Raw genomic sequence first — 16356 nt, 5'->3', positions numbered from 1 at the left:
TTATGCTAACATTATTACAATGGGGTGACAGTTTAAGATATTCAAGAAAACGGGATCCTACACTTGGTCCAATAGAGACAACTTCCATTGCACATTGTCATTCTCATTCGGCAATCAAAGAAGCTCTCATGTATCAATTGGTTAGGCTATACATTTACCTAACTAGTGCTTAATTAGAACTTGTTACCTTCTATATATATAGCATAGTAGCATGGCATCTGTATCTTACCGCAAAACTACTTATAATGAATGAAGAATTTGGCTATTTAATTGAAAGATGAAAGTGAAGTGAGTTAACACTTCTATGATCTTTTTAACCCCTTAACTGGTATATGCACAAATGGATAAGCCAGCCACACTTTCCTAGTTGAAGACTTAATGCCTTATTGCTGTTTACTTTTTTCTCCTTGGACTATGGTTTTTTTAGCCCATCACGTCTAATGCCCTTGAATGATAAAACTGTGCTCACTCCTCAGCCCAGTAAAGCATGATCCATGGCCTAGTAACATGAAAAAACTCAAAAAAGAAGAGTAAAAGCCCAGGTGGGCTGAGAATAGATGGATTGGTTGCATGAGGAAACAGTAAAGAAATGGAGTGAAAGAACTAATGATATGTGACGGTGTCGTTTGCCTTGAATTGCATGGATATATAATCTAACACAGTAGTGAGTAGGTTCCATCGCCTTCATAGGTTTGTGCTCCTTTATTTCCAAGGGAGCAGAACAACGTGTCTTTGTTTCCTCCGCATAAAGTTATGGTACTGCTCCTATTCCTATGAACCCCGCTCATAGGTATATTCCTCAAAGATTCACCTGCTTTTTTGGTACAGATTCAGCACTACATGGGTCGCCTCTCCAGTGGTGAAAATATTAAATACGCAAATATTTACTGCATGCATGTAATATTAATTTTAATAACAATAATAATAATAATAGTACTTAAATAAACACCCTTTTAACGTGCAAATAATCAAATATCATTTTACCTTTTAAAATGAAAGTAATCATTCGTATATACAGCTTTGTCCCTGATATTTCGTAATTTCAACCGGCTAATGAAAAAGTAAAATATAAATATGTGACGCCATGATGCCTTTAGGTCCAATTCACCCATTGTTTGTGGCAGTGAATTAAATTGTTTTCAAAGAGAAAAGGAGATGTGACCAAGTAATGTAATCATCACCAGAAAATTAGTACGTACCATTTGATTAAATCAAATAGTCATTTTCCTTGCAGACAAATAGTCTTTTTGACGTGAGATCCTGATCCCTCGCACTGAGTTTTTTTTAATAATTTTTAAATTAGCAATTGTATTCTATTTTTCATTGATTAAAATTAAGAGAATAATTTAAAATATAAAGAATCAAAAGGGAGCTAATTACCCATCTTCGACTGTTCCATACTTATTAGTTATTACTTAATACTAGAATATCAATTTTTTAAAATTATTTATTCATGTACTAACCTTTCAATCATGTTATTTATTTTATGAATTATTATACTAATTTTTTAATTAGGTTGTTATTTTTTATAAAAGTAAATTTTAAAATAATATGTTAAAAAATAACAAAAATATTACATATATACTAAAAATATTATCAAATGTATATAGAACGTTGTTTTAGATATTAAAAGATGAGGGGCAGCCGGGAAAAAAAAATTCATATGAGATGTTGGAAGGTAGATTTCCAAAAAATTGAGATTATTAGTAATTTTTAAAAATATGGACACAAATAGAATTCGTTCGGGACAAATTGTAAAAAGTTAATGTTCCAACAATAAATTATACTTTTTTATATTTAAATATAAAAAATATTAAAAAGTCAATAAATTTATTATTTTTATCTAATATTTAATTAATAATATTTAAAAGCGTGAATTATTTAAAATATGTTATTAAATTATTATATTAAAAATTTAAAATAATAAATAAAAATATTAATAAAAAATAATAAATTCTATTAAATTTAAATTTTTTTAATATAATTTGAAGAGAGTAAATTATTTTTTATTATTTTAATTCTTTTAAAATACAATTGGCGAATAACAAATTGGGACACTATATCCGAGGAGAAAACGATATTTCACTTCTAAAAGCATATACAAATTATGAAAGACAGAGAATTGATTGGAAGGCAAAAAAACAAGTAAACAAGTTGTGGTTTGACAGTGTTAGTGGGCCATAATGGGAGGGCAAGAATCTTGCAAGACTAGATTCTTGGTCCTTCCCACTTTTGTGGGCGTTTTTTTGAGAGAGTGCGGATAGAGACGTTTCTTTTCGGTTTGCAAAAAAAAAATTGAATATTATTAAGTGTTTAATTTTATTTTTTAATATTTTTTATTTATTTTTTATCTCATTTATAAAATTAAAGATAAGAGATTATATTTTATAGTGTTCACAAATATTTATTTTTTATTTAAAAATTTTTTATAATTTAATTCATAACAATTTTTGTATTTAATCTATAAATACTTATATTTTTTAGTTTCATCAAGATCTTTAAAACTTTCCTTTTTTTAGTTAAATTCTCATGTTTTTATAGAAGAATTCTTGTTTTTACTACTATTTTCGCCCTTACCACAAATAAAAATATAAAAATGTTAAAAAAACTAGAGAAGATGCATTTCTTCTACGAATCGCAATTCACATATGCACCACCGTTCCTTTCATGCCAACTCCCTTTCGTCCCCTCTCTGCTTCACCCATATATGCGTTTGATTAACTTGAAACATTAGTCCATAACTTCAATAATACTAGATATTCATATAAGACCAAAGTCTCATTCATGATTCAACGCTATCGCAGCTGGGTCAATGAACGTATTGCGTGGCGTAAGCTAGGCTTAAGGCTACTATTTCGTTACTCATTCATTTTTCAGCCGATTTTCCTTTTAAATTTGGCGTGCATGTTTAGTCGTAAGCTAGTTAGCTATGCATATATTTCTAGTATATCACATTAGCCGTGTGATCCTTCGTGTTAATTAGTCACCAATCCTAGCTGACCAGTCTTTATCGTCTCATCCTTTTTGAAACCAAATGTGGAGAAGATTTTTATAATAGCATGTGCCTCATCATTTTTAAAATCTTTTAAAAAAGATATAAATATATTGAGAGCTTAAAAAGTTTGTTTCTATTCCTTAGTTTTATTATTTCAGGAAAACTTAACTAGTGACTACATGCTTTAGCAAGCAAGAAATTCAAGACATGTCCTAATTCCACCACTACCTAGAAAAATATTAGTTGATAAAATAATTGGAATAATCAATCATAAAATATAAGAAAAAGGTTAAGCTTAATGAACCGCAATTTACCTATCTGCCCTCCTCTGTTTTGCGCCGCCCTGCCCCCGGTTTGTGGAAAGGAGCGGTAAGTTGAATCTACATGGACCAATGACCACGATGATTAATTAGGTCAGGGACCACACTTTTGTGTGGCCCACTTTTCCTAAATTACAGTTGTATAGTCTAGAAATGACAAAGAACATCTGACCCCTATTCCATGCACGGTGAATTTTATAGAGTTATAAAATTGTCTGGGTCAGAATATAGAAAATTATATTTTAAAGAAGATGAATAATTTCTATATAAAAATTTTGTATAAATATTTAATGAGTTAATACAATTTTAAATAATATCTATTACTGATAACACATATATGTAGAAAATGTTTTATATTTATTAAAAAATTCGATTTTATTGGTCGATGATCGAATTGTACATCAAGTTTGAACAGCATATGAGATTAAACACGGTTGACGAGGAGATCAATATTAATAAACTTGGAGTATAAATTGGAAAGAAGATAACGATAGTGAAAAAGAGTTCGAAACTAATTACGAAGTGGATGACGAAAATGATAACGAAAACTTGGCAAGGAATCCGGCGATGCAAAATAAAGCAATTGCACTTGTAAACCAGCACCCTTTTAGTGTTCTGTCTTTTATGCAAACTCTAGATCTCGTAGTCATGCATGTCTCGAAATTTCATGAACATACGAATATGGATATGTTATGTTTATTAATTAAAGTTACCACTACCATTTCTTTTATTTTTCTTAACCAACTAATAGTGGTTCGCATGTCGTAAAGGCAATGTTGTGGTAGAAAATGATGAATTTAGTGTCAGAATGGAATTTGGTTCTAGAGAGCCGGTGATATCCGCAATCAAAAATTATACTATCCAAACATTCTATACAAAATGTAAGCGGTATGGTGCAGGGTGTGATTGACTCATCCGAATTAGCTTAATTCGAAAAAAAACGTTATTAGAAGATCAGGAGATACAATGATAAATACACGTGCATCATGAGAATGATTTCACAAGATCATATCAAATTGGACTCAGACACAATTATAGATGTTATTAGGTCATTAGTTAAAACAGACCCATCAATAAAAGTGAAGTCGATTATTGCAGAAATTCAATCCAGATTCAACTATATTGTAAATTAGCGCAAGATTTAGTTGGCAAAACAGAAATCGACCGCAAAAATTTTTTGTGATTGAAAAATTTCTTACCATACTCTACTAGTATAGTTGAAAACAATGACTACAAAAAATTAAAATCTCATATTTAAATAAAAACATTCCTAATTTATCGTGAAAGCAATGACCACGCAGTCAACGTCCAATTTGGTCTAACAGCTTGATCCATATTTCATCTTCTGATAACGTATCTTGCAAAACACAAATTGTGTTTGGCAGCTATTGTTTTTATATATATATATATATACAAAATGTGACTTACATTTTGTAGACTTTTGTATTTATATGTTCACATTTATGTATTACATATCATGCATCAATATATTTATATTACACTCATTTTTTTATTAATAAATTAATTTCTAAAATCAAGTTACGCATAATTCTTTTGAAAATATATACTTAATAACCATAAATAAAAATTACACCATTAAATTATTTATTTACTTGACTATGTTATATAAAAAATTTCATTTTATATATACATATATATTCACAATGAAATATTCACTATCGAGCATAAATTTATTCTTTTTATTAGCATATAAATATTTTAATAAATAAGATAAGTAATCTTATTTGAATTATTAAAACTTTAGTTTTGAGAATTAGGTTGAATTGGTCGATTCAATTAGATTAATAAAAAATTTAGTCATCATATTGGTTCGGTTTAAAATAAAAAATGTGTTGTTAGTGAATATATAAAAAGTTAAAAATATTAATAAAAAATTAATAAACAAATCAAGTAAATTTATATTTTATTAGCTAATCAATTTAAAATAATAAAAATAAAAAATTAAAAATAGTTATATATAATATATTATTTTTTATATTTAATTTAATTTTAATTGAATATTTAAATAATTAAATCTCTAATTTAATCGATTGTATGATCAGTTTGATTTTTAGAATTTTGATTAAAATTTATTTATGATTAAGCTCTTGACATTTGTACATTTTTAACTTTATTTATGCCATTTTAGCGTTGATTAAAAATGATAAAACTCTTCCGCTCAATGACAAATTTTATTTTTGTACCTTTTATTTTAACTTTATTTATGCCATTTTAGCAAATGAAAAGGCTAATGGAAGAGTGTGTAGTTTGTACACTAGTCTCCCCTTTTGGCAAATTTAGCATCTTTCAAATCCCACCGGGTGAGAATTTTTTAAGTTAACCAAGGAGATTCCAGAATCCTGGTTTAAAATATTTTTACGCTGATGATTCTTCTTTAAATAAATATTATATATACGTACGGCTAGATATGTTAAAAAAATTGAGGATAACACCAACCTAAAAAAGAGAGGAAAATTTGCAGTTAAAGATGCGATAGCTACCCTAAAATTACCCCTTGACGTATTAGAACTAAAAATAAATAAATAAATAAAAGGAAGAAGATGAAACAAAGAAATTAAAAAACAAAAAAACAAAACGAGAACACATCATAGTTGAAGAGTGCTTGCAAGATTGAAGTTATATAGAAAATCTTAAAAGTTAGAAGGTAAATAAATTTGGATTCGATCTACAACATCTATAATTTTTATCCACAATTAATCTTATCTTTGTGAACGAATTCTATACATAAGTGCTGATAAAACATATCTATGTAAATAAATATATTATACATATTATATTAAAATTTATATATGTTTTATTACATAATACGTGTGTACTTATGATACACTTATAAATACACATATTTTATTTTATTTATAATATAAATAAAATATGTATATAATTAATTTGTTTATACTGTAAATAAAATAAGTAATAAGATATAAAAATATAAATTATATTTAAATTATTTATATCAAAAAATAAAATATGTAAAATATTTATTTAAAAAAATTTTATATTCTTTTAAAGACACATAATAAATTTATTATTATTAAAAAATTTTAAATATTTTTAATAAAAAAATTTTTGTTCTGTAATCTAAACCAAAAAAAAAAAAAAAACCCTCAACACTCGAAAAGTTAAACAATGAACCTTAAAAATAACCTAAATCAAGGCACAAACATAGATTCAGGCAAGACGATGGACTGAATTTTCGTTTTTTAAAGTAATTGGGGGTGGCAACTTTGCATCCCCCAAGGATGATGGATGCCTAATAATGCTTTGAAGTTTGAAACTTTGAATTCCTATAAGTTTGTAGTGTGTTTGGAAACAGCTCCTATTTCTCGGTAAAAATACTAAAAGGTCTAAAATCAAGATTCTTTCAGAGAAGAATCTTTTGAGACAGAGACCCGAACCAAAAATCAATATCGTTAAATCAATTATGCTATAGGGTACGTAAAAATTTATTTATTCAATTAACTATGTTAAATATATATTATAATATAAAATATAAATTAAATATAATATATTTATATAAAATTATATAATAATTAATTTTATGTGAATATAATATTTTTGTAATTTTCATCATAAATAGAGAGTATAAAAAATTGAATGTCTTTTATGACTTATTGAAGTTTATATTATTAGAAGAGTTGATTTATGTCATTATGGTTAATATGATATGCATATATTTATAATAAAATATTTAAAATTATTTAAATAAAATAAATATATTTTAAGAATAAAAAAAATTATGAATTACATAATTAATAATTTAATATATATGTATATATAAATAAAAAAATTACTATGATTTATGAAGATTATTACATGTATGTGATATTGATAGAATAAAAGAACATTGAATAATTATATATATAGGCTCAAAAAAATAATCATAATTAAAAAATAATTAACCTATATGACTTAAATATATTTACGTACAATTAATATATACATATACATAAATAAAAAAATATTTAAAATTATTTAAACAAAATAAGTATATCCACATAACAAAAAAATTATTAATTAAATAATTAATATATACATATATATAAATGAAAAAAACTATTAATTAAAAAAAATCGTATATTTTTAATTTTAGAAATCAAATCCACATAATTGTACATTTGTTTTGAAATAGATAATTAAATTAATTGAATATTTTTATTTTTATTTTTAATTTAGAGTAGATTAGTTCTACATTTTGCATTATGTGTATATCCCCTTAATGTATTATGTGATTATAAATTTTTATGTTATAAGAGAGTTTTTGAGCATTGTAGGATTAATATTATGTATAGAAAAGTCTTTAATAAATTGAGATGATTAGATACTATTTAAGTTGTTAATTGTGTTTTTTCATAATTTTTTTTTGTAGTTGGATAAAAAATTTTATATAAATAATATTTAAATTTTATTTGATATAGAAATAGAAGTACAGCCTATATAGATGTGCAATTATCAATGTTAGAGACAAAAAAATGTGTACACATTTTCTCATAAAAATTGAGACATTAATTTATTGTATATTACGTTTTTTTTTTTAATTAATCTAATTATTTTGTAAAATTTTTTTGTTATGTATTATTATTTAGTATTCACATGAACAAAAAAAATAAATTAGATTTATTAATTTAAATTAAATATGTTAAAGAATATTTTCTTGTTAAAAATATCTCGTATATAAATAAAATATTAATATTTTTCGTGCATTACACAGATACATACACTAATATTATTCTATAACGGGTTACATTTTAGCGCTAAGAATAATACTGATATAGTGCATTCTAGTACCAGTATGCATATCTCTCTTTTCACAACTTATTTTAAGAAAGTATCTTTTTTATAATTATATGAAAATCAATATTTAATAAATTTTTATACTAATTATCAATCAATCTAATTGTCAATCATACATAATTAGCATTTATATAATATTTACATGGCGTCAAGCATGCTGAGGTGACGTATTCTGATGCCAGTATACTTGTCTCTCTCTTCTATTTCTTATTTTTGAAAATATCAATTTTAAATTTTAAATAATTATATTTATTAATATCTAATAATTGATTATGATAAAATTTATCAACAATCATAATATTTTATATCATATCCTTTTAATAATTACAATGATTCTTTTATATATCTCCATAAGTAGTATATATAAAGTGTTTTATTTACTATTTATGAGTATAAGTTCTAGAGCCAAAATTCTTTGTTTTATTTTTAATCTTCTTTTCTTAATTATTTTATATAATAATAATGTATTATTTTTATTATTAAAATTGATATTTTTTAAGGTATAAATTAGAATTTTATCATTCTTTTATAAATCCAACCTTATTTTTATTCTTTTAGTTGTTTAATAAGGGTTCTTATCACTACAACAAATCTGGCAGATGGCGGCGGGGGTTTTGCGGCGGTTGACCTTTAACCGCTCCAAAATTGGAACTAGCGGCGGTTGAAGCGGCGGCTACACGGGGTGTTGGTAGTCGATTGTCTTTTAGCAGCGGTTTTTTTGTAACCGCCGCTAATTGTACACAATCGGCGGAAGATGCTGATCCAATGTTAACTGTTTAGCGGCGGTTACAGTCCAACCGCCGCCATCTTGTAACATTTATATTAACTTCGATATTCGGACGTTATAACTTTTTACAAACTAACAGAGTACGGACTACTTAATTTCTCGCTAATTTCTTGACCCTCGTAATACAAAAATGTAATCTTTCATAAAATATAGAGTTTTCCGTTAGTAATTAAATTGAGTTTGCCTGTATTTTAATTTGTGATATATTCTAATAAGTTTATTTTCACAAATACGTTTGATGTTAAGGGAACATCAACCGTATCACTTGTTTTACATTAGAAAAATTTTAGTTTAATAATATATTTCATGAGGTGAACAATCTTGAAAATGAGATTTTTTTATTTAGTATAAGAACTTCTATGTTTGTATTCAGGCATAACTATAAAAGAAATAGTTAAAGTATGTATAAATTAATGCTAATTTCAAATTAGCATGTGTTTATAATAGGCTTCTTCGAACTTAGATCTTACTAATCATAAATCAATTAATTGTAAATGTAGTGACTTAGGTAACACTACAATCCAACCATTAAATTAAAGGACACAATGTAGTTTGTTTAATTAAAAGGTCAGTTTTTCTCGTCAACATCATATTCACCCGGCCAGAAAAATTCAGTTAGGAATCTACTAGCTTCACGTGACACAGGATGTGATAGGTCATCTCCAAACCATGGTTTTTTGTTCAGATTGAAGCGCTTTTTTGCAACATGTACGCCATCTTCTACTTGTTGGTCATCTGAAGTTTTGTTGTCTTCTTCCGACACCTTATTCAGGTCAAACTGCATGGACATGTTAATGCCAGTGGATGAGATTTCGTCTAAATTGTCTGCTGAATCAATCTCTGCCCCATCTAGAGTGTCGTTAACTACCTCGCCTGAATATTCAGCTAGAACTGATAATATGAATCCGCATACAACATTATTAGTATAATCAGAATATGACAATAACTTCCAAGTCATTACATAGTACTTTAGGAAAAAAAATGGTTCGTGTAATTTTCTACCACAGGATTCAAAACTAAACAAAAATAAACAATAATTACCATCTCCTTTGTTGACCGTTTGGGAAGATTCTTTGGAAAAAAGCTGTGTAATTTGCAATTCTATAAATTTCATTTCCTCCTGTGATGCAATATCCAACTCAACTGAATGCTTATTTGTAAAGCGCATCTATACAATAAAATTCATAGTTCATTATCTTTTTTGGTCAACACTGTGTCTGTATTAAGAACTTTGTATATAATATATTTTTTTAACCTTTAGTTCAGTAAGTACATCTTCAGAGCTCTTTCCAGAAGCACATGTCACAAAAACATATCCAAATTTCTTCTCATACATTGATCCCCATTCATAAAGTTCCTACAAATAATAAATGTTAACATTGCAAATATTAACGCAGCAGTATTTAATTTCGGAGACGTTGCGCCAGAATCTGCTATATATTCTGCTTTGCGTGCTTATGCTTTCCTTGCTCATCCTCTGTTACAGCTTGAAATCCTATTTTGTTGACTTGATTAATACGCGCGTTGTGTTCCTCATTCTTCTTGGCTATACTTGTATAAGGTCTTCTATTATCTTCGGTTGGTGTGGTCCTGGTAGAGATCACTCATTTGCTGTTTTTTGGTGAGTTATTCCATAGCACTTAACTTGTCAATGTATCCAACGAAACTTCTATCATTATTGTTTTATTTAATAAAATAAGAGTGCTTAAAAAATTTGCTGTATATTTACTAAGTCTATGAGGAGTTATAGTACGCCTGATGTTAGATTCATAGGGTATTGGATAGTCACAACATTTTGTGCACACATTCAAATTGCTGAAAGCTTGTACCTGTTTAACGTTTCCTTTGATTGAAGTGCATTTTTTATTTTTACTTAATTAACAACAAGTCCAAATATTGAGCTTTGTTAAAGGATTCCTTCACTTAGAATAAAACAGAAAAAACGAAAAGAAAGAACAAAATTTACAGTTTGATTAATATTAAATATATTTACATTATTTTTAATAAATTATTTAATATTTGTTTCAATTGACCCAAAGAGGTTGAAGGTACTCAATTTTACTGGGCTAATAAAGGGGCTTTCTTATGAAAGAAGAATAACTCCCCTTGAGGGAGAACTTCTTTCACGGGACTGCCTAAAGAGAGTCCTAATGTAAAAAAAACTAAGTAACTTTAATGAAGCAGAAAATCCTTAGGTGCTTTTTATTTAGCCCTATTGGTAGACTATGACCAATTGGATGGTTAGAGAACAGGGCTCCCCATCGAACTTTCTTTCGGCCTTTCTTTTGCCAGTAATGGTGATCTCTCATGACTTTTAACATTTTTCATTGTCTCGAAGTTAGCTGCTTGGCATGAGGGAAAGTTTGGTTTTTTATTTTGATGCATATTAAGTCTTATTCTTCCAACTGTTTGTGTAAAAAAGTTGTGGTGTCTTCTATTATGTAAAAAACTTTGGATTTTGATGCATGTTAAGTCTTATTCCACCAACTGTTTGTGACAATGTCAAAGACACCAAATGTGATGATAGAAAAGTGATCTGCTTTTAGTTTAGTTTCTATAATCTGTACACTTCCATTGTAACATCCCATAAGTGGTACAAAATTGGAAAAATATTTAATGCACGAAATATTATGAAGATATGGTTGTTAGAATTGCCTTGCATGTTGCTTATCTCTTGAATGGATAGACAGAATAGTGGATTAGACAACTTTATTCTTAGTAATTCTGATAGTACTTTGTTGACTGTGTGAAATTGTTCTTTCTAAGTTTATATACTCTGTTTCAAAAATTTGTATGTGGTTTTTTTTATTGAATTAGTGTATTCCTCTGACAGAAAATTAGCTTCAAGGTGAATTCTATGGGGTCTAAATTTTACCAAATTTATTTTTCAGAGAAAATTTTAGCTATTTAAAAATGATTTATTTTTATTTTTTTACAATTAAATATTTTTAAAACTTTTTTTGCAAACTAGACATCACCTTTTAGGCACCATAGGAATCACCTGGTTTGAATGAAAAATCAATTACCGAACTTCTTCTTTTCCTGTGACATCAAAATTCACATGAATATATACTTTGCAGAAAGCGAGGAAGAGAGGATAGTTAGAGAGTTTGCTGTATTGCTGGATGCTTGTTTAAATACGGTGAGACTCATTTACTAAGAAATTGACTTATGTTTGAACACACACATATTCAGAAAACTGTGTATAACATATCATAAATGGTGTGCTCCAAATCACAATCCTTCCTTAACTGACTTTGTTTGCAATCTTTGATTATATTTTTTTCTCAATCACTTCTCATCCAATTTAAATCTTGTTAGGAAGCTCATCTTGTGTGCTCCCTTCTACGGTTGTCGTGTTGTCAAATCTGTGGTGACATTTTAATTTGCAAAATTTCAATAATAGATGTGATTTTTATTTAAGGCATGTAATCTGTGTAGTTACACTGAATTTTTAAATTAATTACATTTGTATCATTGGCTTTTGTTAGGAAGGTTTGAAAATATGCCTAAGAAACCGCGGTACAACTGTATCTCCAACGCTGGCACTGACAAAACTCAGCATATCAACATTGGGACTGAACATGTTGCTGAGATTGCCGAAAGTTCTTCGGAGGATGAAGATTATGATCCCGAGGCTGATGAGGTTGACTCATGGGATGATTACGTTGATGACTTTTATGCTGAAGAAGAAGCTGTACCCCGGAACAAGTCCAACGGTCGCAAGGATACGGATTATTGGAATGTTGTTGTAAGCGGTAAAATATCTGTCGTTGCTCTGCATTATTTAATCATAATTGGATGACTTTGTTTTTTTTTTTTTGTTTATTTTAAGGTAACACTAATGCAATTAATCCTTCTAATTTGTTTCTTAGATGATGGCATCACAAGAACGATGAGTTTGAGCGTCAGAGAGGCCATAGTTCTTCCACCTAGCAGAAAAATCATTTTGGAGTTTAATGAAGAGTTGCAACCGATCGGTCAGGCAGCTGGATTATTGAGTGGGTTTCTAGGGAATCTAGGTGCTGACTTTCAACATTTTCCCATCAATGAAGACAGTTGGAAGACAATGGACAAAGCTTTAAAGGAACATGCATATGAGACAATTAAGGTATGATATTAAAATTTAGAATTTATTATGTTAATTAAAATCAGATCAAATTCTTACTTTTCCATTTGTGGACGTGCATCGCATTGTGTCTCAAACTTTTAGCGCACCTTCCTGTATGAGGAGGATGACAAGGGAAAAATAAAGCGGGTAATGATTCAAAGGTTGGGAAAAAACTGGAAGGAAGCAAGAAACCACTTGTTTCACAAGGTTTACGACGAGGAAGAGAGTTTCGAAGTAAATGCCAAGCGTAACCCATCAGGAATAGATGCACAACAATGGAGATGGTTCATTCACTATCGTTTGAAGGAATCTACAAAGGTAATAATTAATATTAAATTGGTACTCCATTTAATGTTGCAGTTTTTTAACATTTTTGATACCTGAATAAAATATTTATTGAAAGTGGTATAATTAAAAAGCCAAAAATCTCTCGAATTAGTTTCAAACCTTAAAAAATAAAATCTGTAACACTATGAAGGCATCATTACTTTATACAATTAATTGCATGATAAACTGTATTTGTGTATTTATGTATAGAAAATGTGCAAACAAAATTCTCAGAATCGGTCGAAGCAACTATATACACACACTGGGGGCTCTAAGACAACAGCAAGGCTAAGGGATGAAGAGGTAATTATGTGTGTATTATGTTTGATACATATATTTTTGGTTTGTTATATTCTTTTGTAACATGTATGATTGGGCAAATATTTTATGTGGTTGTAGGAGAAAAAACAGCAAAGATGCATTAGCAGAGGAGAGATGTTTATTATGACTCATAAAAAAAGGGATGGCTCATACATGAATGATGATGTGCGTGTTGTTGGAGTAAGTAGTGGTTAAGAATGATTTACATCTGTTAGTCTATTCATGTTGCTAACTTCAAAAACACTTAAACTTAACTCTGGTATGTGTGTAGGAAGCGGTTGAGAGTATCGAGAGCCAAGGTGGAACCTCGAAGGAGATTTCTGTTACTGATTCACTTGCGCAAGTCCTTGGAAAGGAGCATTCAGGACGAGTTCGGGGGTTAGGTTTTGGACCATGTCCAAGCGAAATTATTCATAATACTTCACAATCGACCCCTGGAGTGCAAATTGAGGAGTATCAGAGAGAACTTACAGAATTGAAGGAAGTGGCAGCAGAACAAAAGGCGGAGATTACAGAATTGAAGGCAGAGAAAGCAGAAGACAAGGCAAAGATACAGATCATGGAGAACCTGGTGAAATACATCATCCAACAGCAAGGACATACTTTGCCACCTGAAATTGATGCACAGCTTAAGTCATTGGGGAGTGGAGCAGAATAGGGATCTTAATTGCAATTTCTTTTCCTTTGTGAACAGTATACTTTGAGAAGTATTTGTTATTAACAATTTTCGTTTGTGATCTAAGTCAATTATTTTTTTGAGCATAATAGAATTCCACTTCATTGTGTTTTAAGTCAATTATTTTTTTTTACTGTAATTGCAAACATAATCAGTTAAATTTATACGTAACATTAAAAAATTAAAAGATTTTTTAAATATTGATGGTGATATGAAAAACAAAATTCAAATAATCAATTTAAATCAAAACAAATTGAAGTTTTAGCGGCGGTTACTATAGGACGACGCAATAGCCTGAAATTTTATCAAAATTAAATAGCGGCGGTTATCTAACCGCCGCGACATATGCGTAAAATCAGTTCTGAAAGATAGCAGCGGTTCCTAACCGCCGCAAAATATTTTCGACGCTAAAAACAGATTGGCAGCGGTTGTTCAAAACCGCCGCTAAATGTTTACCGGCGCCCTTACTAGCAGCGGTCAGCCAACCGTTGCAAAATGTCTAGCGGCGGTCAAAAAACCGCCGCCATCCGTGGTTCCAACCGCCGCCATCTGCCGGGATTGTTGTAGTGTATTCAATTTGTTATTTTTTGTCCTCGCAACTAAATTGTCTTTTACCGCAATTATTTACAATGCATCATATCCATCGTGTTTTATCTCGAATTGTTTCGTTGATTCGAGTGTTAATTATATGTATATAAGAGTTTAACACAGCAGAGGTAATAAATTTTATTTTGCTGAATGATGGTTAGATGTTCTTATATATTATAACAAAGCTAATAGAATGTGAATAAAGTTATATTTCGTAGAGAAGTTGAATTTATTATTGAGCTAAATATGGTTATTCTTGCCTGCTACATTATATTGATAACTGATGTTAGAACTTATTTAAAAAGATAATACTCTGATTTGCATGAATTTTATGTATTCAATATAGTCAAATTATTTTTGTTAGTTGTTGTTACGAAAATGATTCTAATATATACATCTAAAGTCTAAAATTAAATACTATAGATATTATTTAAATAACCTAATTCTAGTAGTAGAATTGGATTAGTTTAATTTCAAAATAATTTAAAAATTAATCTCACTTTATTAGTTAAGTCTATTTAATTTAGATATATAATATATAAGAGTAAAATATCGTTTTCATCCCCAATATTTGGGGTAAGTTTTAAAGTTGTCCCTAATGTTTAAATCGTCTTATTTAAGTCCTTAGCATTTTAAAATTGACTCAATGTTATCCTGCTGTTAGATATCTGTTAACAGAATTGACGGCGGGACAAAATTGAAACAATTTTGAAACGTTAGAAACTTAAATAGGACGAAAACATTAGGAACAAAAATGATACATAGAAATAAATTTTAATTCTATCCTTCAATAATAACAATCTTTTATGGTACATAATTATTCAATTATTTTTTAATCACATCTAAATAAATTACACATAATCACGTTACTTTCATTCTAAATAAATTTATTTTTTTATAATTTTACTCTTAAATTAAAGATTTTTACTTATTATGAAATGTTTATAAAATGACTAGAATCACATTACTTTATTATATATATATTATGTGATTAAGTGTAATTTACTTAAATGTGATTAAAAAATAATTGAATAACTATGTACCGTAAAAAATTGATATTATTGAATGATAAAATTAAAATTTATTTCTATATATAATTTTTGTCCCCAACATTTTCGTCTTATTTAGGTCTCTAACATTTTAAAATTGTCTCAATTTTGTCCCACCGTTAATTCTATTAACAGATCCCTAACGGCAGGACAACATTGAGCCAATTTTAAAACGTTTAGGACTTAAATATGACAATTTAAACGTTAAGGACAATTTTGGGACTTACTCCAAACGTTGGGACAAAAATGATACTTTACAAAGATAATATTTATATATTATTAAAATCAAAATTTGTGTATTAATATTTTAAATCAATTAATAGTAAAAATATATATAACTATATTATTAGAAAAAATGTAACATTCTAAT

At 28.4% G+C, this 16356-nt stretch overlaps 1 protein-coding gene across 1 annotated transcript; it reads left to right on the top strand.

Annotated features, from left to right (window-relative positions):
• The first annotated feature begins 12419 nt into the window (after window positions 1–12419).
• LOC130945600 (uncharacterized) lies at window positions 12420–14331 on the top strand. Its single transcript, XM_057874309.1, has 6 exons — window positions 12420–12672; window positions 12790–13025; window positions 13128–13343; window positions 13563–13655; window positions 13752–13853; window positions 13945–14331. The coding sequence occupies exons 1-6, from the start codon at window positions 12420–12422 to the stop codon at window positions 14329–14331; spliced, it is 1287 nt and encodes a 428-aa protein (XP_057730292.1).
• Window positions 14332–16356: the final 2025 nt, after the last annotated feature.

This window comes from Arachis stenosperma, chromosome 8 (genome assembly GCF_014773155.1).
Source record: "Arachis stenosperma cultivar V10309 chromosome 8, arast.V10309.gnm1.PFL2, whole genome shotgun sequence".
Lineage (NCBI taxonomy): Eukaryota > Viridiplantae > Streptophyta > Magnoliopsida > Fabales > Fabaceae > Arachis > Arachis stenosperma.
This window is presented reverse-complemented; position numbering and strand designations above follow the sequence as displayed.

Excerpts from the sequence above, each read along its gene's own strand:
- LOC130945600 (XM_057874309.1), top strand. The coding sequence starts at position 12,420 with ATGCCTAAGAAACCGCGGTACAACTGTATCTCCAACGCTGGCACTGAC. Across the intron at positions 12,673-12,789 it reads TTGGAATGTTGTTGTAAGCG|ATGATGGCATCACAAGAACG; the intron begins GTAAAATATCTG and ends TTTGTTTCTTAG. Across the intron at positions 13,344-13,562 it reads GTTTGAAGGAATCTACAAAG|AAAATGTGCAAACAAAATTC; the intron begins GTAATAATTAAT and ends ATTTATGTATAG.